A 26,336-nucleotide genomic window follows, 5' to 3' on the forward strand; every position below is an offset into this window, starting at 1 on the left:
AATCTGAAAAAAGTTTCCAAGTGAACCCTGGTATAAAATAGCATATTATTTCACTTACCACATCATAACACATAAAAGGGGAGAAATGAAAGCAATTTCACTACTGGTAAGAAAGACAAATTATAACTACGTACTTTCAAGCAAGATGAACCAAAGCTTCCATACTTCAAAGTGGATGAATAACAATACCCCAACACCCAGTTTTAATTAAATGTTACCAAAGTGGTATGATATTTTTTCAAGTAAAGATGAGAATGAAACCTTCACCTGCCTACCACAGCACTTTTTGCCACTTCTCTGACATTGGATAGCAACATAAAGAAGAGGTTATTGGCTAGATAGAGTTTTATGATCCAATTAGTGATCTGTAGGTTCCTGTAAGAGAATTATTCATTTCTATTATGTCTCCAATTAATTTGTCATCTTCATGTCTTGTATATTCTTTAGCAAATACATTGAGATTCTGTTGCTTCAAGTACCTCTCTTAAATAYTTTGCAAATTAGTATCAGTTTTTACACACCAAAAATAATTTGCCTTACTTGCCTGAAGCTATCTATGAAACATAAAATCACATTACATTCCTCTTATATTCTACTGATAAACAATCAAATCAGTAATTAATGGCCAAACTGCAGCACTACCTCAACTAGCTGAGGATATGGTCAATGGAAACTGAATCAAGACATTCCTATGGTAAGCCCACAGAAGTCACGATGTGCACACTGTAGTTGGTCATTTGCTTGTTTAGTAGTTCAGTCAGTAGATGCAATCACAAAGCCTGCACCCTCGTTAGCCTCTAACACTTTTTCATCAGTTCTATTCAGGAACAATGGCTATTCTATCTCTATAGACTCATTCTTATCCTATAGGCAGTTAAAGTATACAAAAAAGTTATCTTAAAATAACAGCTGCAGGTTTGTGACCTTGCTTTTAAAGCTCAGCAGCTTCCTCAGGTGTCTACCTCTCATGACACACTAGAAGACAACCTTGCAAAAAAAAAACCACAGACTTTTTACCCGTTACACTGACTGAACACCATACTACTGAAGCAAAGGCCCTGGACAATTTCTGAAAATTCCTATCAGATTATTTCAAATAGAAGAAAAAAAAATACCTGAGAGCATTTAGAAGGCCTTCTACACTGTTAGGAGGCTGGTCTTTAAGAACTTTGATGCATCCTTTCATCTACGAGTTAAAAAACATTAAACAGTTTTATTTATGTAAATACTGCACAAGCTTACAGAAGTGTTTCGTATTCAGATTCTCAGATAAAAAAAAAGAAAGAAAGAAAAAAAGGTTTTAAAATTGTAGCAGTACAAAGATACCTTCTTGATACTGGAAAGGAAGTAAGCTTTCTGGATTCTCACATCTTCCCACAACAGAATGGCTTACCTACTTAGAATTCTGCATATCTATAGGCAATGCAAAGTTAATGTCAAATTGCTGTATCGATCTTAAAAAAGGAACTGTAAACAAAATCTTTGCTTATTATAACTCCATTAGAACTATTACATTCAGCCAGGGAAATAATGACCAACTATAACTAACAAAATGGGATAATTGTTAATTTGAAACAACCACTGAACAGAAATTGTTAACAGCATGTATTCCATAGATTATTACGACTGAACAACTGCAMAACAAAGAGAAACTTAGGCTTGAAAGACTGGAGGATAATGAAGCTCGTATTATGAGATAGGGAAGAATAAGCTGGATTCCATTGCTATTTCCAATCATTCTAATTTTGACTTTTCAGCACAAACACTATATTACTACGCATATTTACAAGTATTTCAAGACGCTAGATGAATTCTATTAAAACAGTCTTTCTATGTCCTAACAAACATTTATATATCTGAAGGTCTATTCTGAATCTCTCACTACTTATGTATACGGTATGCTGACTGTAAATATCATCCATTTAGTATCAATCCGAAGTGTGTATCTGTTATTAGCACCTGGAGGAAAGAAAAGCAGTCTATATGCAAGTTAAATACTCAAAAGATTATCTAGAGACAGTAAACTTACATCAATTTTTGAAGTTTTGGCAAAAGCGCCCACCGGATGCACGTGGTCATAGAGTATGATGACACCCACCATTACCCTCAGACAGAATGATACTGTGTCTTCGTTTGTAAACCTGCTTCTATATTCACTGGAATTTAAAAACACAGAGTATTATCTGTCAAACACAAGATTAGGGTATCCGTCCATAAAAATGAAAGAAGATTAAAGAGAGAAATCTTCCACAAATCGTCAGAGGAAAGAAAAAGTTTTGAGGTTTTCCCTCTTCATTTTTAATAATCTGACCACAACAGTCAGATAACTCCTTAGAAAGAATTAGCTAGAGGTTAACAAAGAAATATCCTCAAATCTAAAATACCATCTTACTGCTACGTGATTTCAGATTTTATTAGTAACTTCAGCTTCTCATAAGGGGGGAAAAATTAAGACGACACACTAATTTTGCTTTCAATACTTCCTACCCTTTCCCCTCCGACTGCTAATATACAAGCAACCCAAGCTTCCAATTCAAAAAAAAAAAATTTTTTTTTTTAAGAAGCAAGCTTAAAGAACAATGCTTAACTACTTTCTTAAGAGGGACAGACCATTCCTAAGCACAGTAAAGAGTATAAACATAGAGGAGCTCCAAAATAAATCTACTGTGGCATTCAGTCTGAAACTTTAATTTAAATTAGACATCATATATCATGCTTAAGTAGTTTTACCAAAGGGAAACTAAATTCCAGAAGAAACAGAAAAAAACATAACACTTAGTTTAACTTTTTGTTCATCCTCCTAGAGCTTAACAGATTTAAATGGTCAATACACTGTTTTCTTGACTAAAGTCATTTCAAAATTCCCCAGACAGGGGCGCTACAATTTGGTGGCAGCCAAACTTGCAAGGAGGTACCATTCAATGCATTGCCCAGAACCCCTCTTTCAGGAGGCTTTAGGCAATCATGCTTAAAGAGTGTATTTTCCTGAATTATATATGAGAAAGTCATTTATAAAACGTGCCAAGAGGCTGTCTAGCTTTCATAGCCATCCTACTTTTAAATATTAATTTGCTCAGAAAAGTAGACCGCATGATTTGCATGCCTAACAAAAAGAGAGAAGTTAGTCTCATGTCAAGGTTACCAACTAAGTTGGTAAAAAGAAAACATCACTATTCTTTTTCTCTCAGTGTATGTTTCTTTCATCTTACACATCACAAGTAATGTCTTAAATACTTAAGAGATGATTCACACACAAGGCAAACACTGTTCATACTCACGGGGTTTCCAGCATGACCCTGCACACACTAGCCATGGTGCTTAAACAATCTGTAGTATTCTCTATCGGTAAATTTTTATTCTGCAGAAGATAAGCAGTTTCCAAGTCAATTATGGTATAAGATTATACTACAAAATCTAAATCAAATCAGTGATCTARTATCAATAAGGAATTAAAAATATCAATACAACTATGGTAAGTTAGTTAATGTGGTACCAGTTTTAAAAATGTTATATTAAGCAGCCTTAGCTTAAGAGTAGCGTCCACACTACTGAAGTCCACTGTATGAGGTTTTCGTTTGTTTGTTTTTAAATTAAAAAAAAACCACATTACTGATACTATTAGCTTTTGGAAAAGTTCTGGAAAAAAGGAAAACCTAATCTGGTCTTTAAAGACAGAAATTTCTATATCCAAGTATGTGCATCTACTGCAATATTACGACTTTCAAGATGCTCATTTGAAACAACTGCAAGTCTCTTGAAGAGAATGAAGCTGCATTTCAATTTCTTTTTTATTTCAAGTACAGAAAAATCAAGGTGTTTCCCTTTCAGCTTTCTGAAGCATGGATATCATCCAAACTACCACCAAAACACAGGTAATATGTACTTAGCTTCCCCACATTCCCTCCTTGACAGAAGCTTTCAGTACCAGTGCTGTGATGTTATCTATGCCATATATCCACAAGGTGGCTAGCTGAAGTTATTCTAACTTCTATAGCATTTTAGAAAGACATTTCATGTTTCTTACAGTTTCAAAATGCAAGTTCAATTTCTGGATGACAGATCAGGCAAGAAGAGTTCTGTTTTTCTAAAATGATGTCCTGCCCTGCAGTACAAAGCCCTGCATTTATATTCTTACCTCTGACACAAATTTTGTTGTAGCATCGCTTAAGGTTTTCAACATTGGTGTTGCTTCAGCATAAAATAAAGACATTCTGTTTGCCAACTCATTATTTACTTCATTTTCTCCTTCTGCCTATTAAACAGAAATAAAGAATTAGTAGTTCTGTATATGAAAAAAGAAATGCAATAACATAAGATTACATTTTATTTTGTCTAAGGGTTACCTACTGGGACATTGTTAATCCTCATACGGCTCAAAGTTCTTCTATAGTAGCTGAAGTCATTCTGTATAGCAGGATTTGTCATCTATATAAGACATGGAAGCAAAACAGTTGTGACAAAGAAAAAAAAATATAAAGACAACTTTTCTTAAGTTTATGAGAACAAAATCTTATTCAGCCTTCTGAAATAAAAAGCCTTCTATTTAAATCTACAGATTTTCAGAATCAGACCTAACAAAAACAGAGTAGGTCTTATAACCGACTCTGAGATTAGTAGGTTTAAAGAAAAGTTTTGCTAGTTTGACTTCACCAATTAGACCAGCRCATCAGTATCATTTCAACTTGGTTCTTTCTACATTAGCAAGAAAATCAGCTGGAYTATGGATGTAACATACTAAAAGCACAAGCAGCTTTATCCCAAAGCTGCCAAACTCAAAGATATGCCAAATTCAAATGAAGAAGCATGATTAATATGAACTGAAATGTGCATAAAGCTAATATAATATTTCATCTGCATTACAGTTTAGTCTAGCTCTAATCACATGAATCAGCCTAGCATATCTACCGCATGGCCTGCTCTGGAACAGGATAGAACCCAGACTGCTTCAGCAAAGTCTTGTTTTCTTTTTCCTAGCCTCTGTGCTTACAAATTGCATCAAGTTCTTACCTTAAGCTCATCAAATCTGAGTGTAAAGTGAAGAATTTCTGCAAACTGCTTAGCAAGAGCCTGCTCTCGCTCCAGGTGTTGCGTTGGTGAATATGGAGTGCTTGTCAGGGCTCCCAGAAGACCTCGCAATCCTGCCTCTTAAATGAGAGGAGATTGTTTTTCAATACACAGTTGTGCCTGCTTCTCCTATCTGTATTCACTGATACTCTGCATGCTAGATTTAAAATAGCTATCTGCCAAAATACATGGCAATTAATAATACAAAAAGGGGCTTGATAAATTGCTTGTGTGCCACTGTTACTACATTTACTTACAAACTGCTATAATGTAAAACTTGGTTAAAATCTTTGCCTGCAATGCTTGTTTAAAATATTTTTCAATAACCTGTGTTAATGGGCTGTAGACTCTTCAAGAAGACAGACTCAAGTTTAAGAGACACATACCTACCAGCAGAAGCAAAGTAGCACTTTATTCAAAATAAACTGATAATCCATCTTCTTACCCTTGAGAAAAGTACCCTACTACTTCATCTAGGGAAGAAAAACTCCTGAAAAAGCTACTTTTTGAATGGCAAATACAGTTTCTTCATAAGATAAGTTAGTAGCATTAGCTAAAGATGTCTTTACAACAGACTGTTTGTGAAGAACCAAATGAAGTCTAATAGATTTTATCAGCTTCAGCACATCAGTCAAACTGCTTCTGTAAAAGGCATGAAGCACTTTCTTCATGTAGAATTGCACCTGTGTGGAGCAAGCTCAGGTACTGCATAGAGCAGATAATCTCCAGAGTTCACAAAGAGTAAGACAGTCATTTTTAAATACTCTTGGCATTATAAAAGTTTCCTAATACTTTAAAAAAATCACACTCAATGACTTAGTCTACCAGCTTTCAAAACAATCAGCTGGTTAGTGCTCTCTACACTTACTAGAGGGATATGGAAAGAGAACCACAAGTCTGCTCCCATTCTCTCTCATCTCTCAGATCTCCACTGAAGCAAACTGCTTTCACAAGCAAGAAGGTGGTTTGTAGATATCTTAACTCCAGTATCTGAAAGGAATCTATACGAAAGATCTACTAATAAGTGGTAGACCTAGGTATGATCCACGCCTGAATACAACTGTTATACTACCTGAAGGAGAGTGGGGAGGGAAGAGAGAAAGTAATAGCACTCAACTTACCTAGCCTTTGAGAAAATTCATAGAATTTCTTTAATTTGCCTACTAGTGGAACAACTGCGCCCCATGCCTTCTCTTGCAGCTTCTCATCATTGGGATGTTGTATTGCCTTAAATTAAAAAAAAGGAGGGGGGATTAAAAGTATGCTTAGATTAATAATAACTGGGATTTTACTGAAAATCTACCTGGAGCAATTATTTGAAGAACTAGAAAGAAACAAAACTGTACATTCCCTCTACTGAGAGAGAAAAGTTTCTCTAGTAATCGCAATTCTACCAGCTGAGGTATTTCCAGCTAACAGACAAAGCCTGCACTAATGCAAGCTTGTTCCAAAGGCTCTTAAATACTTGTAAGTATCTTGAATACACAGTATCTTGAACGTAAGTATCTTGAATAGACAAGTAACTTTGACACGGAGGAGGAAGGAAAAATTTGTTAAAGATACTCAAAATAAGAAGTTTACATAATCACATCTAATTAGTTTGAATCAATGACTTTATTGGGGCATCTCCAAGTAAAACTGTTTAGTGATCAGAAAAGGCTAGTTCTAATCTTAATATCTATCACCAATTTTTGAGGCTGGGAAGAAAGATCAAACATATTCAGCTGTGAAATTTGGGCTAAATATTAAGGTAAAACATTTAGGTATAAAAAGAATCATAAAGACTTGGTGTATTCCAGAGATTTGAGCTACAAATCCCTAGACCTTTTAAGTGCATACACCTTTACAGTGAGCTTCTCAGAAGAATGAAGCTTTAAATTCAAACTCCCCAGAAGACAGAAAATAGACTGATTTAACTCAACTTACTAAGAAAACAGAAAAAAAAATGCTCATGACTCTCCTGCTGCATCTTCACAGTTATGTCTTTGCTTTCAGAATCTGTTTCAGTCATCTCTGGGCTGTGAGTTGCAGCACACTCTTTCCTCCCTGCCACGTCTATGTGTCTGCCTCCTCCTCCTCGTAGGAGTCTCTCTTTCCTTTCTYCATGGGAGCTGCAGACTGTTGCTGTGACACACACTCCTCCCAGACCCTACAGACTCTGTATCTTCCTCTCCCTGARCATGCTCCTTCTTTGAAGGACAAATGAGCTATCTCCCCTCTTGGGGGCCTTGCATGACCCAGTTATGCTTCTTAAAACTTCAGATATTAACTCAGCAGAGAGAGACTGAAGAAAAACTCACAAGACTTATTAAAGCTGAATGACTGTGTATCTAAAATTCATCCGGAGCGAGCAGAGGCTCATCTACTAGAATCGAYTGGAGTTAACCTCCTCACTTTAGGAGTCCCTGATGCTGCATCTGAGGCAGAAGGGAAGGGGCTTATGAYAGGATTTGTTCCACCCTTTACCTGAAGGTAAAGGACAAATGGAGTGAGGTGATATACAGAAGCCTTGCTTCTGTTTCAAATACTAATTTTTAAACACATACTAAATAAAAGCCAATTAAAGGGGTATGAAAATAAAATGCTTTTTGTCTTAGAACCCGCACATATTGGATTTCCCCAGTTATCATGCAAAATGATGGCCAGACTACTTGGTATCAGACTGTAATTTCACCACRTTCTTCCAAATCAGCCACCAACTCAAAAAGAGGTTCTTCAGCTTAGGCAGAAATATAAGGAAAGCCGCAAGAGTAACAACTTTTTAAAAAGTCTGAGGAACATCTTTTGCTATTACATACGTGTACTACTATTGCTCAGACAAGTGACAGCTGTTTCTTTATTAAAAGGGGACATTCCAGAGTAGAGCTTCCTTTAAGATAGTAATTTGAATAGACAAAATGCTCTGCCACGACAGCTCCTGCAAGAGAAGTTACAAGCCCGTGGCGCTGGGTAAGGATCACACAACGAACAGTCACAGGTTATGTAGAATTGTAACGGTCTAGCTCACCTCTCGGATTTCATGGCCAGCTCCTCTGTATGACTGCAAATCTTCCAGTATTCCTTCTGCATCCTTTAATACTACATTCACCTGATTATAAATTTCCTTTTCAGATTCTGTAGGTTGGGCATCTAAACAGTAGAACATATTAAATATATATGTATTTTAAAGAAAAATACGGAGTTCAACAGGCATGTTATCACCTACAGGACAAATTCTTCATACAACCCATTAAGAATTTTCATTCTCTGAAGAGCTACTACAATATACGAGGAACTCCAGGAAAGCAGTTACATTTTAGTAGTCTTTCAGCTTCACCTAGTATTCCAAATATCAATCTGGAATCTATCCTTCCTGACCCATTTAAAATTAGGTTAGGAAAGGAAATTTTGACCTGAATCCCKATTTCATTAGTTCTATCATATCATGATAATCAATCCTCACCTTCAATGTGCAATAACAACTCATTGGAAGAAACTTAGGCAAGTACTTGAAAAACACACTCACTACAAACGTATTAACCTTTACACAAGACATTCATTTATACATTTTTTAAAGCACTGCATTGAATTATTTTCCTTATCCCCTGCCTCCCCATTATAAGGTTTGGGATGGAGTTGTATCTCTCTACTTCTAAATATATCTAGTTCTCAAAACATGTTCTTCATTGCACTGATTGAAAAATCAGATTTGAGAACAGAAAGATCTAGTATAAAACCATTTTAAAGCWTATGCTGTCTCCCAGTTTTTCTATAATTTGCTAAAGACTTCCCAGAAGGATCTCTTGAAATATCATTTCAGAAAGCTACACATACCTGTTTAAAGGACTGTCATTCACATACATAAAAAAGTATATTTTGAGAAAAAAAAAATCTGATACAAGAAAAGGTTCTAATATTTAAAAATAATCACTTTTCAAGTATCTTGGACTAGATTTACCTGATAGGAGATCAATTTTTCTTTTAAAACTTTGATGGAAGCTATAAAGTTAGCTCCTTTCAGATTGAGATAAAACAGAATTTAGTTACGGTAACTGCCATTTTTTAAATGCTTAAAAAAAAAAAAAGAAAAAAAAAGAAAAAAAAACTTCTCTGTTTGCATGGGCAAAATAAGTTATGAAATACATACTGGTAATTTTCCATGTCAAAAGCCAGGGTATTAGCAAAGGGCCCCCCTTCCTTTTGTTTTTGGATTTTATTTTTTAAAAAAAAGAAAAAAAAAAGAAAAATAGGGACATAGTTATCTATGGACAATTTATCCTCATGATTTTGTGTGATTTAAAGAGTATGGAAAATGTCTTTTTAATAGAACCAATTTTTTTCATGATCCATGTGTACAACACCCACTTAGGGTGATAGAAGTTAGGATTTTTTTTTTTTTTGAAATGAAGAAAAAAAGAAAGAAAGAAAAATCCACAATATCATACTGTTAAACACACAAAAAAAAAAGAAAGAAAGAAAAAAGAAACAAAGGCTGCATTAGGAGAAACTAAAAGTTTCACATGCATTGTTTGTATGGATGTTGCAGTAATTTGTTTTGTCGAACACTATTTTTCTGGTTTAAGGCATAGAGAGTGGGCATTATTAACAAATATGCCTATATAGACCTTGCAACAGTTTAACTGAGATATTTTGAGAACCATCAAGGATTATCTTTAGGTATGAAAAGTTGGTCGCTCCCTTTTTTTAAAAAAAAAAAAAAGAAAAAAAAGAAAAAGAAAGAAGAGTAAGAGCACCACATTGATTAGGCATCGAGTAAAAGTGGCCAATGCTTTTTAGATCATCACAAAAGTCACATTTATAATTTTGAAAGCTGCTGAAGACTGCTGTAAGAAATGAAGACAAAAAATGAGGGAAAAGAGCAGACAGGTAAGCACCAGTTGACTGGCAGCAGTTCATGCACAAACATGAAATGCTATAGTGGAATACGGAATAAAATGTGAAGCTCTGTAGCATTCCAGATTGTGCTGTTAAATAATGCAATCAAGACTTGCCACTCGGATCGTCTCACGCTGAGCACGGCTCTTGCCTATTTAATTTTTCAAGCCCTTTTGCCTTCACTCTCTCTAGTAAGGAGATGGGGGGGGGGGGGGGACAGCAGAAGGGCCCAGGAAAATTCCTCCTAGCACTCTTTGATTTCAAAACCCACAAAGAAGCAAAACAGATATATTACTATGACTTTCTGAGTGTAGAAATGAAAATCATCTTCCAGATACAAACTGTGGCATGAATGGCTGGCTACACAAGTCAACCTCTCCACCTCTGATAGCTAATTATTTTATTTTACTTCCCTGAAGTGTTTCTGGAAATCTTAAACAATAATTTATACTTTTAAAAAAGTTGTTATTATAAAAATCTTCTAAATGTCTCTGTTTTAAAATTTAGTGCACATTCAGATTATTTCTTTTGGTATGAATTTCCTTTTGGTGCACCTAACCTCTTCAATTAAAGCAAGCTGTAAACCTGATTGGCCCCAATTAGTTCCTCTCCTATTTGTAAGTTTTCTATGCCTAAAAATGCAATAATGTTTACATTTTTAATTAGCAGAGGACTCGCATTAAGAAAGTAATTTTTTTTTTAAACATTCTTTTTATGTTCACACCACAACCCATCCAGGAGGGGCTAGGATAGATTTACTACACAAAGCAGTAAATGTTCAAGCCTCATTATAGCTTATCTGCTTCTCTGTGCTGGTTGGGGTACTGTATTCTTGAAGCTACCAGATGGAGAAAAAGGGAATGCCTCCTCTTTCCATGTCGTGGTGGAAGCTTGAATAGATGGAGGCACRTTCCCATGTCAGTACCGATCTGTGGATTCAGGCTATGGGACTTCCGCTTACGAATCACCAACTGTGGAACTCATTTCCTTCAAAGCGTAGGGCGCAGAACAAGAAAGTGAGTTACACTTACGGAATTTGTTTTGACAACTGAGAAAAAGCAACCAGCATTGCCAGACATCCAAATGGCAGAGTGAAGAAAGCAAGTTCTTGTTACAACTTTATGATAATGTTTTGCATTTACATGGCAACATTTCTCATTAAAATAAAATAAAATTCACAAAAAAAAATACGCCAGTAAGTATAGCACAGGTCACTGACAGCCTTAGAGGTTTGATATTGTTGTCAAGTGGGCCGACCTCTACTTCTTTAAGGCAGCTTTAAGACAGCTTTTCTGCATTTGATCCAATAGTTAGAGGAGGTGAAGGCTGCGGTTCCTTCAAGGAAGCGTGGAGTTTTCACTGTATCACTTCAGTCTTTCAATTAATTTTAAATTGAATGGGAATGCGACTGCACTAGACGCAATATACACTCACAGCTCAGAAAGCTCACACAATAGTGTATTAAAGACAAAAGAGTAGGCTTGAAACAATATACAAATGCTGTTACGTGAAATAAATGCCATGAGAGTATGACAACATATTGCAGGAAGACATACATTTAGTGACTACTTAAAAAAATCTGGATAGCCTACAGAATTAGTAGGGACAGAATTTAGGGATTAAAAGTTCATACTGCACAGTAAACACTATTTAAATTGATATTTTTCCCAGGGATGAAAACATCAACTCATCTGAAACTGTCTGGGACAGAAAAATTCTAGACTGCTGCAGATTAAACACTTTAAATATCTTTAACTTCATTACTATAAAGAAAACTATCCTTGTGGTTGTTCTGAAATCTAGTCATGTTCTTTGGAGGTAATGCAGAATACTGCTATTTTGGGATTATCACTTGCAACCAAAAGTACTCTGCATTTTAGCTACTATTCGTATTGGTAAATTTGAAAAGGATTTGCCCTGTGACAGTAATGATATCAATGTTAACACTGAATTGCAAGTTTCTCATGTTCAATGGGCCCATTTTTCATTTAACAATAACATCCCTATAAAGCTGTGCACTTTGCTCATGTTAAAGCAGTACTGCACAGACATTAGTAGAAAATTTAACCAACTATTTGTTTCAGTTAGCTAAGGTAAATGACCAGGAAAATATAAGCTTAACCAGCATCAGGGCAAGGGAAAGCCAACAGCCCATTATGGCATTTATCAAAACATTTTTTGGAAGTACTCTGACAGATAGTCACACAAAATCACTGGAATCTAACACCAAATAAAATACCTGAAAAATCCTAGAAACCCATTTAAAACATTTTCTAAATTCAGTGCCTATATCTCTATAAAGCTTTATGGAAATTAGATTTTGGCTATGTAAGGTATTTTGTGAGAAACTTAGTTACTCTGCTCACAGCAAAGATCTATATGGATTTACAGAAGAGAAGATTTAAAATTATATATTATTAGGCCAAGTGTAACACAGCATTGGCAAATTTGTTTTTAATATAGAGCTTATTTGCTCATCCACATAAAAACATAACATTGAGAATCACAAGATTAAGTGCCAAGTCTTGAAGAAAGATCTTGACTGTGTCAAAGCCAAGATCCTGTCAAGGCAAGCTATCTGAAACAGGGTGGACTGAAGCAGGGATACAAAGTATAGAAGCAGAAACAAATGCAGGACAGAGTTCAAAATGAATAAAGAACAGTCTAACAATTCAGCCATAATATAAGTCACTTCATTTGACTGCATATATAAACATTTCATGTCAGCAACCTGCTTACTCTCATGCCAGATCTTGTTCATGCTCAAAACATGCACTTTCAAACAAAACTGATGGCTAGAGAATCATTTTTTTTTATTAGCAACAATTATCATTGCAATTGATTTTAGAAGTATGCCTCTTGCATCCAGCTAACTTTAATTTAATTTAATTTAAATTAGACCTATTAAATGGTCTAATATTTGCAGACCAGTTTAAGCTGGAGCTCTATGACTCCAACATTCTCCCACACCAGCTCTCCCCATAAGCTGTATCTGCTCTGACAATGTAATATGCAAGATGTGAATTGCTTTTAAACAACAGGTTTGCTTTCTGATTTTTGAACAAGGAATCTGATCATCTTCCTTTTACAAATGATGTGTAGGGTATACCATGCCACTGTCCTTCTGTAACAGTATATTCAAAAAAGACAATTGACCCAATCAGCAGTACAGGACAAGGGTTTAGGAATTTGTATAGATGTCATCAAAACATAAGCCTAATTAAGCATTCTCTTTCACACTAGAACTAACACAACCAATTGGCACCGTTTCACCCAAAACAACGGGAAAAGAATTTGGAATTAAAAAAAAAAAAAAAAGCACCTCAAATTATCCATATCAAAATAATTCATCTTTTTTGTTATACTGTTCCACTGCATTTCATCTCACGAGCAAAAAGCACTTGAAATTAGTTTTCTTATTTTATGCTTCCTGGTGAGCAGCTGGGTACAGCAATAGCATATCCCAAAACAAAGTAATTAATGCATAGCAACAGCCAACAACACTTACCTGCCATTCTTAGACTCTATTATATCATGCAACAAAAGCAGAAATACCAATATGTGAACCTTCCAGAACACATGGCACTGATCAGAGAAACTGCTCCTCTTTTCAAAAGCAATTCAGGCTATACACTCTGGTCCCCCCCCCCCAAGGGGGTATAAAGTTAACTGCCAAATTTCAATGCCAAATCAAATAAGGTTCACATATATACCTTTAACATGATGCTGATAGAGAGCTATGAATAGCTTCTGTGAGCCAGTCAGTATTTTCAGCATTATTCAGTGCATAGTGGTACACTAGAARTGCACAAAATAGAATTAGGTTCCATGTTCAGTCCTTAAAGATGCATATCTCTTTGTAATTATAGTAGGTCTTCAGAACTTCTTTTTGAAGTTCTTCGGCTTAAAACGCAAACCACATCAGACTCCATAAGTTAAATGAAAGTCCTGTCTGAAACAAAGATTTTACATTTTTAGAAACTGTAATTAATTTCAAAATTTAAGATTTATTTTCTGCAGTGTCCACTGAACTATTCATAGCTCAGACATGCAAAGCTGTTAGAAGGGTGGCAAAGTGAAAACATACATTTAGTACATGACAAATGCAGTCTACTGCAGGCAAAGAATAATAGATATATAAAATCATCTTCTCACTTTCAAAATCAAGGAAAAAATTTGGCCCCTGCTCAAGGTCTGTGCATGTCAAAACTTTAAGAAGGTTCCCCATGTTAAGGTACCTGCCAAGACAAGAATGAGAGAAAAGAAAATATTCCTTTATAAGAAGGAACAGCCAAAATCTAGTTGAATGAAGTGGTGGCGGGGGGAAACCAAAGAGTTCCACCAGGCGTGAACCCGTCCTTCAGGCTCCCGCTCCGACGCGCGGCGGCGGAGGGTCCCCTCCGCCTCGAGGACGTACAGCGGGCGATCCTAGAGACGCAGCTCTCCTGTAAGAAGTGACCTACGTCACCAGCGTCTTCGCGGCCTCCCCTCTGAGCAAGGGGCAGAACTCCAGCTGCAGGCCTCGGGAGTGACCAATTCTGTCCCGGTACACCGCTAGCACCAGTGTCCTGAGCAGAAGTATCACACTGAGGGCTAAGCATCCTATTTGCAAGCACTGACATGGTGGCCATGCTACAGATTTTTACCTGATGGGACAACAGAGGTAAAGAGCTTTATTTTTTTCAACTCTGATAATTTTGTCAGAAAGCCATTATAGATAGCTGTATCAGGATGCAGCATTTCAATGTGCAGAAAATGCCGACGTAGGTTTATGCCATGGATCTTTTACACAAGATGCCTAAAACATTTGTGAAGCTCAGTCAAAATTCCTTTTTTGGCTTTTTCGATGTGAAAATACACATTAAATGCACCATGAATGAACAAACCGGAATCAGGCATGATTTACTGCTCACTTTCATGTAAGACAGTATTACAACGAACAACTGCTCAGCACAGATTACTATGGCATACTGACAGAATTTTTCATTTTATGATTACTTGATTTGCAGGCAGATGAACAGACATCACTGACCACAGAGACCCAGAATGACTAAGCACAAGAAAATAAAATTTACACAGTAGCATGATGGTGGCTTGGCTACTATTGGAGAAAAAAATTAAAAAAAAAAAAAAAAAACACACATGCAACCCTCTTTCAAATTGCAGATTTGCAACGGGTTCCCCCTAGCCTTCACTGCAGCAGGTATAAGCAAACCTATTATTACCCTTTTAAATGCACCAGCTGTGAAGGGCTAAAAGACTTACTTTCAAAATCCAAGAAAAAATGTGCTGCATTGTGGTCTATGTCCCTGGTTAGCACCTTAATGAGATTACCCATGCCAGCAAACCTAAAAATAAAAATGGCAAAATAATTTAGTTCCAATAATCATTTCCTATTTTAAGTACACGCCTGGGGCTCAGCTGGAGCAGGACTTCCATACAGTTTTGCACACAGCAGATCCATCGTCTTATGGTGGGAAGTAGTAAACGTGCACTTTACAGTGCATTTCCTCTCCCTTTCTTCTGAGGGAGAAGCAATTATTCAAAAATGAAGAGTAATAACTTTCACAAAAATAAACTTCTGAATTATTGTTTCCTTTTCATCTGCAGTTTAATACAACTAAAAAATTATGGTTATCTACAATGACTAATTGTTTTGTGCAACTGCAGCAACCTACAGCCAAAAAAATCATTAACTGCTTGGGACCAGAGCCACCTCAAATGAGACTAGTTTTATTATAAACCTGACTTTGAGCGTATCTCCATAACCCAAAACAAATGTAATTTCAGAAAGCCTCTCAGAAGTAGTCATCTGTGGCCAATGAACAGTTTTTCCATCAAATCAGGTAAAATGACAAGCCAAATGCAAGTTACACTTTTCCAAAATCAGGAGATAATCAAGTTTCAACAGTTCTTCTTATGTTTGCTGTCACATCCTAGCTAAAAGAAAAGTGGAAGAAAAATTAAATAGTGATTAATCTAGTTCAGATAAATTCACAGAACAATTTCAAACATTACCCATGTTTTAGAAACCAGTCTCTTCAGTGGGACTATGAAAAAAGCATTTAACAAAGGAACATAGCCTTTTCAATGATCCTCATGTGTTTCGGAGACTTCAAGATCCTGAAAACAAACTTTAACAACAACCACCCTGAAGCACCAGCAGGCCACAGGGGCTGCTGTAAGACAAACTCAGACACTAACTTGCCAAAGTAGCTCATTTCAATGTCTTTCCTAAAAATCAGTTTTCATGTTTCAAATGAATGCAACTCTACCAGTCTATCAGTATCTGCTCTTCTGTTTTCTGATTTAAGAGCAAYGTTCATTTGGAAGGAAGTAGCACAATGCTAAGAATCATGATGAGTTTATTCTGAATCAAGAAAACTGAAGCAATGAGAAGTCAGAAATCAAGGAAATTGAAGACGGCTGGAGCACCTGCCCTATGAGGAATGGCTGCGAGAGCTGGGCCTCTTCAGCCTGAAGAAGAGAAGACTGAGGGGGGATCTTATCAATGTGTACAAGTACCTGAAGGGARGGTGTCAAGGGGACGGGGACAAACTCTTCTCAGTTGTCCCAGGTGACAGGACAAGAGAAAATGGGCAGAAACTGAAGCACAGGAAGTTCCGCCTGGAGGTGAGGGGGAATTTCTTCCCTGTGAGAGTGACGGAGCCCTGGCACAGGTTGCCCAGAGAGGTTGTGGAGTCTCCTTCTCTGGAGATCTTCAAGGCCCACCTGGATGCAACCCTGTCTAGCATGCTCTAGGTGACCGTGCTGAGCAGGGAGGCTGGACTAGATGATCTCCAGAGGTCCCTTCCAACCTTACTGATTCTATGATTCTATGAAGCAATGAGAAGTCAGACATCATTTTGGCAAAACAAGTTTTCAGATCCTGTGCTGCCAGATTTTTGAATTCCTTAAAATATACAACTAGTGTATCAGGGAATAGTAAACTAAGAACATCAAGCGATTTGGTTTTCAGGATGCCCAGGATTTAGCAAACACACACAATCAACAAAAACTAGAGAAGGAACGGAGAATTAACCCCAGATTTTTGAAAATCAGCACCAAATTAGGAACATTAATCTTAGCTGCAGCAATAGAATAATTGAGTAACAGATAAAAATCTGAATTTTTACAGAAGCAACCCTGACCATAATCCAACTGATCAYAATGGATTCTGCAAATAGAATTCAACACTTAATATACACTTGCTTATCTGGGCATTAAACTTTCCCCTTTAAACACTAGAAAATKTAAGTCTTGCTTCCTAAGCACTTTAGTTTAGTTCACTGGAGAGTCAGAGCAGATCTCCTACCTTGTGAGAAACACCCACTATTTATGGTGGTTTCAAATTAGGATCTCCAGATTAGACTCTTCTCTTAAAAATGAATCAATCAAAACATGTGTTTCTTCAAGGAGGTAGCTTTTCCATAGCATTCATTTGTTTCCACAGCTTACTGAATGTCACATGCATGCCAATGCTGTGCAAATAAGCAATAGCAGAAAACTACTATTCACTATCTCACAAGCGTATTCCTTAACGCAGCGCAGACTCCCTTAGTCCCATTCTCAACAATGAAGACACTGATGATCTGAGAAATGCTCAAGTACACACGCGCTCTTGAACAAATTTTTTCAGCGAGGCAATAAAAACGCAGAAGAACAAGTTGCCTAATGCCAACTAAAGTCTGTAGAGAGCCAGATTTAAAAACTAAATCCCAGCCTCAGACCAGTGCCTTAAGTATGTCAATTCTAATGTTAACAAGCAAGTTGCAAAATACAAGCCAATGGTGTTAAATGTCTGAAAAGAACTTTAACCACACGTGCAATTACTGACACACRCTTGTTCTTCAGCTGCATCATCTCCTTCATCATAAAAATACTTTCAGCTCCTCAAGTGAATGCCTCTGTGTAGCTGGGCCTTTGTTTTTGACCAGTGTCATAATAGTTTACAGGGTCATTTAAGTGCTTTAAATATTTTACAGGTAAGTTTACTGAAAAGCAGTTAGTAATTGCAGAACAGATTGTTTAACTGAATCCCTACTGCTTCCTAGAAAGAGTAAATGAGGTGAAGACTCAGTTTTGCAGTACAAATACCTTCTTATAGATCTTCATCTTCCAGAAAAGTTTTCTAATATCAATATATGACTTCTTTTTTGGGAGTGAGGTTAACAAATAGTAAAGTATAATAAAAGGTTTGATACTACCGTGAAACAGTAAATACGCATCAGGTCCAAACAGCAGACGCAACTGACCTAGTGGTAACAAGTTCGGCAAACTCCGTCTTTCCAAAAAGACAAATTGAAGAAGGACAAATTAACTGAATTATGACAGCAACAACAAAAGGACGTGTGATGTAGGGATACATTTCAATTTACATGAAATTGTTGTTGGAAAGAGTTGTATGTTCACTTCTTAGTAATAAACTCTGTGATAGACTTTCTTGTGTTCTAAGCATACCGAAATAATTCTTTTACCTTTAGTCACACCACAATTCCCTACACAAGATCACCTTTGCTTTCTTAGTGGTAAAACTTTYGCTACTTAGATAGTTCTTACTAAGCAAATGCAAGTCTGCCAGAAGCTGGGCAAGCAAAACACTATTTTATGAAGATGAATTCTATAGTTARTCAAGGATCTCAAGGCTTTTTTCTGCTATATTTGCAAGGGGCTGTTTGCCGAGCTGTGGAATTAGCACGTGAGAGTCAGAAAAGCCAAGAAGCTGTAACAGAGGCTGGACAGTTTGTAGCTGTATCAGACCCCTTTCAGACAGGAAGAGCAAATAACAGTCATAGATCACTTCATCTTTGGAATCATCCAGCAAATCAAGAAAACTATTACAGAGTTCGACTGCAAATACAAACTAGCATCTGGCATAATTTTCCAGGTTGTGTCCTTCCTGAAGGAACTTTACTAAATCAGATCTTACATTCTGTGCAGGAATTAATAACAGTAAGTTATTTACACAGTTATATACTTCTGTCGACCCTGAATCCTACTGGCAGACCATTGCAGTTGCAGATGGTTTCAGAAATCACGCAGAGGTCTCACAGAGCAGTCACAAGGACTCAAAGYGGTTCTTGCAGGAAAAGGCAGTTTGGGAGGGCTCCTTTAGCTTGAAGCATCCATGATGACAATCTGCCACAAGGAACAGSAAAATAAATGATTTTCATAGGCTTCCTAGTTTTCAGAAAAAAAACTAAGAAACATCTCCTGGAAGAAAGGCCTTTGATATATGGAAGTGTGAAAGAGCCTGTATTACCAGCCTATGCCCCCACTTTCTGCACCTCCTGCCTCATAGCATCCCTCTATGTCAGTAATCTACCGCACTGAGTAGACAGCTAGGTAGACATGTCCATGCACTATTTCACCATTATCATTACTATTTTGTATCCTAGGTAGAGCCATGTATTTGTTAATCCTCACCTTTAAGATTCCATGGGGACTTCATCACCAAAGTTTCTCTTATCAGTGTTTCCTTACCCTTTATTCCTAATAAACCTCTCACTCCACAGAATAATTTCTGTTAAATTCACACAAGAATTGCTGGTAGAGAGAGGGTAGAGAAAGTGAGTTAGAAGACAGGCTGCTATGCCAGCATAGTAACTGGACAAATCCCTGCACAGAGCAAGCCAGCTTAGAGAAAGTCTCCAGCTACCGATGGGCTCCAATCCAGGCTCCCAACAGAGCCAGGGTTACCATGGACTCTTGTTCTGCTGGGCCCAAAATACATGAAAAGAATGATCACTACTGACTTTAAGATTAGAGAAAGAGAGGAAAGGCATCTTCTTCATACCAAGATGATGACAATCCGCATGTAGCAAAAAGTAATAGTCTACCAGCTGACTAGTCACAGCCATCGTTGGGGGCTCTCTTCTGCAATCTCATGCTCTGTAAAAATAGCAGCCTAGGAGATTTTCATAGCTTTATAAAGACGTATCTTGGTAATTAACCACCATGGCTGCACGCCCAGTTAGTACTAGTCTACCAAGCACTCTTCCGACTTCCCTGAAGGTCCACGTCTTCAGCTGAAATAARCAGAACTACTATATTTTTTTTAATGCAAAGTCAGATATAGTTCCACTCAATTAGCTCTGACRTCGAACCGTCGACGTCTACTTAAGACACCGTCTGGTGGTAACAATGTCCTTCTTGAGCATAGTGCCACATCAGTCARCTCCAATTCAAGAAAGATTTAATTGCCTGTGTAAAGGCCAAAGACAATACAAAGCAACTACCACTGACTGCATTTTCTATCATGCAGTTTGACTCTGTCCCAGAGCTGAATCATCACTTGCTGACTCAGAGCATTCACTGAAGATGACTCTTTTGGGTGGTAAGGCCYTTTGCAACTGAAATAAAATCCACACCAAGGTTACAATCCTTATCAAGAAGAATTTTGCATATTGCAATCACAAAACCAAAACTGTTCATATGATTGGTCATAAGTACAGTTTAGGCTGCTACCTACATGATCTCCCGTAACTTTAGGGCCTCCATCTCTGTCCAATTTTGTTTGGTATTCTCATTCAGAAAGAGAGAGTACTGTACTTGCAACACTTTAAAATCAGCAAATATTTTTCCCTTGGCAAGGTTTCACTGATTTCAAGATTTTTATAGTACAGTTTTCAAAGGCAAAGCGACAGTGCAAGGGATTCAGTAAACATATGCACTCGAACATGGAAGTTTTTGTTGCCATGAATCCATCAACAAAGTCAGAGATGGGGAAAAAATATACATATACTATTAGCCTCTGTCTAAAAACTGACTGTCCCTGAGAAGCTGCCCAGAATCCCTCCTGACACATTCTGTATTCTAGCACAATACTCAGGTCACGTGGAGTAAGTTGTGGGAAATAGTAGGGCTAGCCAAGAACGCAGTTTCAAACTTGACCTACTTGCGCAGAGTAAGGCATACGGAACGCCACATTTGATTACAATGATTTGGCCCATTACAGCCTTATGGGGTCGTATGATGTTGCATGCAGTGTCATGATCAGACAAGCGGAAAGCAAAGGCATATTTTCAAAACAAATCTTGCACGCATGCCCTTCATGCCGAAAACATCCCTGACACATTTCCATTTTTTTTCCTAGGCTAAGCCCAGAGGAAATTTAATAGAAATACACGATGCAACTAAATTTAACCAAGCACCAAAGACCTCACTTGAAAGAGGGGCTGATTTTGTTTGCAACTGGTAAACAGCTGCAAAAACTAATCTTGGTGAAAGATGAAATACTAGCAACCCATTTCAAAGCAACACATTTTGAATTTTGCTTCATTCTACTGGAGAAATAGCATGCTTTCAGGGTATTAAAAAACAGTTATACAAGCAGGTGTAAGAAATTTGTTTGTGATCTTTAAAAAACATCTGCTTAAAGAAAGAATCAGTTCACCTTTTAGAAGGGCATACAACATTCCCACAACTACTTTTAACAAAGCTCAGGACAGCTGAACAGGGACATCTGGAGTGTGAAGACTGTGCTCTACTAAAATCTCTATTTAAGCTTTGGAGAAAATACAGCATGATACTACAAGCAAAGCACACACAATTAAAGAACATTTAACATTAACATTTTCTTTTGGGGTGAAATTGCATTTTTCCGTTTTCAGCTGGTCGGGTACATGTGGCACAAACCTCCTATCCAGACAGATTCTGGTAAAATAATATTTTTTAAGTGAAAAAGAGCAAACTCCTACATACACAGAAACCTAGCAGGCTGTCTCTCTGTAATGTTTTTCTAACATGATAGTCTTATCAGCCTGGCAAATGTTTCAAGGCTTACTGAACATTTTCTGCCTACAGTATCTTGCAATGAACAGAAAAAAGACAGTGAAGAAGTGGCTGCCCACATTAGCTGAATCAAAGGAAGCCCTTAGCAACACACGCTATCGCAAAGCAGAGCGCCTATTGGATTCAGAGGCGTTTTCTTTCCCAGAGAAACAGCTAAGTTTCACAGCTAGTGACAGTATTTCTGTGCTTAACCTTAAAAGCTAAAAGCTGTAGAGACAGAAATAGGCTTGTGAATGACACTGTAGGAATTACTCCTTTCAAAAAGTCTTAATATTTCACTTGGATCAAAACATGTTCTCCTACAGTCTATTTCTTTTCTGACCAGTGAGATACTCTCTGAAATATTCTAATCCATACTATTGATATCATTAACAGAGTTGAAAGTAATTAAAGATATGAAGTTAAACCAAGTCAAAAAAGTAATAAAACACATTGGTCAGATGAGAAATAATTATTGAAATAATAGCACAAAAAAGWAGTAGTTATCACTCAGTTTGGAAAAAGGATCAACAAGAGAAAATTCTAAAATTTAGATTTAGGAAGGCGAAGTGGTGCTATCAGCCAAAAACAAGCTATCATTTGAAGAAGCTGGTCTCATTTTCAGAAGTGAGATTAGTGACAGTAGTGTTATTAAAATAAAAGATATCAGCTTGGATACTAACAGTCAAATCTAACTCAAATCCTAAATTAAATGAATATAGGAAGTGGCACAGCTGTCACTTTTACATAACACACACAATTTCATTCATTACTAGACAATTTGTTCTGGCAAATTTAAGATTTCATCAGTTTGTATCCACTTTTACAGCACACACACCACTATCTAAACCTAYGCAAAGATCTAGCTGCATACTGTTTTCTACTACTGACATCTAGTGGCTACTTTTCCACATGCCACTAATTACAAGTAATTCACTGTAATTCTTTCCCTGAATAAAAATATGCAAGCAAAAATACACCACTGAATTCCAGCAATATCTTACCTCAATAGCAGAAAAGTTTATACTGCCACCCAGCTTATTTTTTTATTATTTTTAAAATATTAAAAGTATGTGTTTAGATAACTCAGTAAAATTATTCATTAAAACCTATGTAATGTCACTTCTGTTGATGTCAGGGTTTTGGCTAAACTGACTTTGATACAATAGACTGTTTCAGTTAAAACTGAAGTTACTTTGCATGTGTGTGATCCAAAGTCTCCTTTCTGGAAAAAAATGAGTTCAAAATCTGTCATACCAAAAAAAGAGCTCTGCCTGACATGTGGTCTAGTGAAGAAAAGGCTCATGCTTCTTGAAATCAGAACTGTAAAGTTTGGTCAGTGATCATTCATTCCATTTTTCCACTTTGAAGAAATGAAAGAAAAGAYATCAAAGAATCCACCACTCCTCTTGAAGAAGCAGACTTAAAGCCTGGTTGATCTGGGACAACTTTAATGGCAGAGCTAACACTGAATCTTACTTACACTGAGTTACGATAAAACAGCTAAGTATATCCGCATAAACCTGGAATAAAATTTATTTTTGGTATGGAAGGATTAGTCTTTCTAAAAAAAGCTGAAACTGAAAAGGGAGATTTGGTCCCTGGAAATCTGCTCTGATCTACCCTTTCAACAAGTAACTGTGCACAGTTCTTCCAAGAGTCAGTCTGGGGCTCAAAGTTACGAGGCACGCTTAATCACTAAGTCCACCTCGTTTAACAGAAGGCAAGCTCAACGTGCTTTCTGTCTGAATCCTGAATAATGCTTTGTGTTTAACTCCATTATATTGCAACTATCAGGGAAATACGTTGTTTAGTTCAGGGGCACTTACATTCATTCTAATGCAATTTATACTTTGCCTTCTATTTGAAAGCTTGAAGTCTTCAGCCTTTGCAATGCTGCAACTCCTCCAGCAGAGGTCCCTCCTTTACCACTCGATCTTCCATGAAGTTGGTAACAAAACCCCTTGCAAGTCTGACAGCGGGCAATTTCCTTCCAGCCTAAACACTGCATTTAACCAACTGTGACATTATCATGGAAACAGACTGGCAGATCTGTCTTCTCTTTAAAGTAAGCTGAGACCTTTCCATTTCCATCAACACTGGGGGTCTATAAAGGTCCAAAAAAATACAATGTTTAATATGGAAAAAACACAAGTCAGTCACTGAAAATAATACATCACATTCCCATGGCTGTTTAGTACTTTATATGATTGAGGTATGATTTCAGCCTGGATCTGGACTGATATTGGTCATTCCTTAGCTCAATGTTAAGAATTCAGTATGGCACCCTATGCTTAAGTKTTCAAAGGGCAGCAAGATGTCCCTGTTTTGTAATTGCTGCAGCTGAATTTGAAGGAAAAATAAGTAAGTTTCCAGATTGCTTTTTTTGATACTTTACTAAAAATTTTTAGTCTGTGAAAGGATGGTATGCCTATACCACCACATTCCTACAAAAGTTTCATACTTCAAGGATGTCAGTTTGATTTAACAGCTGTCAAGTTTCTATCTCAGAAAAAATAAAAACAAAAAACTTGTGATAAGTTCTCCTCCTGTCAACTCAACGTAAAAAGTGCAAGTCTTATCTAAATGCTGTCTAGAAAAAAATAATTTCAATCCCTAACTTCACTATGTAAGAATGCTCTTTCCCCTGCAGGCCTAGTTTTATTTGGAAATGTGTTTTGTTCTCCTCCCCCTTCCCCCCCCCCCCCCCAAATAGCTAAAATCTCATCTAATATGCATTAGACTCCTAAATGCTTCAGTCACTAAGCTGGACAACGTTCCACTGAGGCCTTGACAAACTGCCTGGCAATACTGCCATCTAATGCATTAAYGCAAGGAGTACAATTATCCACACTCGTCTTAATATCAGATGAAACATTTTGTTTTATTTTGGCTCCTAACTATTGTGTTCCTTTACTGCTTTGGCTCCTCTACAYTGCTACAGCAACAAGGTTATGACACGTTATCTAGTCATCAAGTTGATGGATATAAAGATTGCATTTACATTTTGTATCTCAAAGGATTTTTTCAGTGTGTCAGTACCGAAATGCAAGCCTTGTTTGTGTGTATTACCCCTATGCTACTGCATTTGAGAATTCACTTCAGTGATACACTAGCTCTGAATCACAAGGGCGAGAAGACTTCCAGATCACATGCCTGGAATGGTCAACTTCTGCATTTCAGGAAAGTTTGTTGAAAATCCTGCAGAGTTTTCTCTTTCCATTACACCAGTTGGATGAAGTATGCTTGCAGAATGTACAAAGCTAATGAAACACATTAAGTTACTGATGGTACAATAGATGACGACTAGCAGGATGATATTCCTCTTCCATCCCATCTGTTTTYAAAAGCGGTAACAAAACTGGAGATGCATTAGGCTAGGGGAGAAAAGAAAAAGAAAATCTGTTTCTATACAGTAGGTTGTTCTTCAACATTTCTCAAGAAGATTTCTTGCAAGATCAGGAAACTGTAGCAGTCTAACATTTCCAGTTAGTTCTTCAGACACCTTCATGAGGCATAGTATCAACTACTTTCGAGGCCAGACAGCTTTTCTTGTTAGAAAGTAAGCACAAAAGAGACATTGGTCTAGCATTCTCTAGCTAAATCTTATTATCTTTTATCTTATTTTCTACTCCTTCCTTAAATTTTCCTTTAATCTTGGGATGAAAGTAAGGTTGTCCCATAAATACAAGACATAAGAATTTATTTTCATCTACCTATTAGAGAGGAACATTTGCTGCTTTCCAGTCATATTATGCTACTGATGCTGTGAGACTTCAAGGTGCAAGTATGGACAATTTTATGCAGAACTGTGATTTCGTGCACCATTGCCTCTTGGAATTCTGAAAATCCACAGAGCCTCAGGCACCTAGAACTGTGCTCTCATTTGCAGGTCTGACGGGAGAGGCCTAAAGTCTCCAAACCACTAGGTATTTTATAGGAGATACTGACAGGTTTAGAATGCTGATATCAGCTATGAGAACGTCGACAGAACTAACTTTTTAGCAGGAAACCATATATACAAAAAGCCCCTGTTCCAATGGTATTATTAAAACCCACACCTACTGCAGTGCATTTAGCTAAACAAATCATTAGRTAGTAGTGATCTAACAGATTATCTAGGTGGATTGTCAAAGAYCTTTTGTCAAAGTTACCTAAGGAGCCTTTTAAAGGAAACTAAGAGCAACCATAGGAGGATTCCTGAACAAACAGTCAAAAGGACAGAAACAGAAGAAAGGTGGAAATGATCGGTTCTCAAAACAGAGGAAAGTCACTGGTGGAGTTTCACAGAGATGCTGTTCAACATATTGATAGATAACATAAGAAGGCCCAGAGCAGAGAAAMTCTGCTGTGATGCTGTTATTCAGGATAGTGAGGATAAAGGGAGGCAGGAGAACTAAAGAAGAATCTTAGAAGACTATCATGGCTTGGTAATAAAATTTAATGTAGGGAACTGTAAGGTGATGAATCAGGGAAAAAACAATGCTAACTTCACATCGAAGATTATASGTTCCATGCCAGCCATTACAACTCTGGAAAAAAATCTTTGACTCACATTAGTTTTAGCTCAAGTTTGCATATAATTATGCTCATTAACAGTTAATTCAGTGATTCARTTTTGAACC

At 37.1% G+C, this 26,336-nt stretch overlaps 1 protein-coding gene across 5 annotated transcripts in view; it reads right to left on the reverse strand.

The window, feature by feature from the left end:
- The window catches only part of CYRIB (CYFIP related Rac1 interactor B), a 75,371-nt gene that overhangs the window by 2,495 nt on the left and 46,540 nt on the right, over positions 1–26,336 (reverse strand). For 3 of the 5 annotated variants that reach the window (XM_085317820.1, XM_085317593.1, XM_085317663.1), the window contains exons 3-11: positions 14,095–14,177; positions 8,072–8,193; positions 6,186–6,291; positions 5,008–5,144; positions 4,348–4,425; positions 4,136–4,252; positions 3,279–3,358; positions 2,030–2,156; positions 1,116–1,186 (exon numbers count right to left, since the gene is read on the reverse strand). In XM_085317820.1, coding sequence (XP_085173946.1) covers positions 1,116–1,186; positions 2,030–2,156; positions 3,279–3,358; positions 4,136–4,252; positions 4,348–4,425; positions 5,008–5,144; positions 6,186–6,291; positions 8,072–8,193; positions 14,095–14,167 — 911 coding nt within the window. In that variant the 5' untranslated portion in view covers positions 14,168–14,177. Of the gene's footprint in view, positions 1–1,115; positions 1,187–2,029; positions 2,157–3,278; positions 3,359–4,135; positions 4,253–4,347; positions 4,426–5,007; positions 5,145–6,185; positions 6,292–8,071; positions 8,194–14,094; positions 14,178–15,204; positions 15,288–26,336 lie in introns of those variants that run through there. The other 2 variants (XM_085317743.1, XM_085317903.1) reach the window with 2 other exon arrangements.

This window comes from Rhea americana, unplaced genomic scaffold (genome assembly GCF_003343005.1).
Source record: "Rhea americana isolate MKP2758 unplaced genomic scaffold, rheAme1 scaffold_0, whole genome shotgun sequence".
Lineage (NCBI taxonomy): Eukaryota > Metazoa > Chordata > Aves > Rheiformes > Rheidae > Rhea > Rhea americana.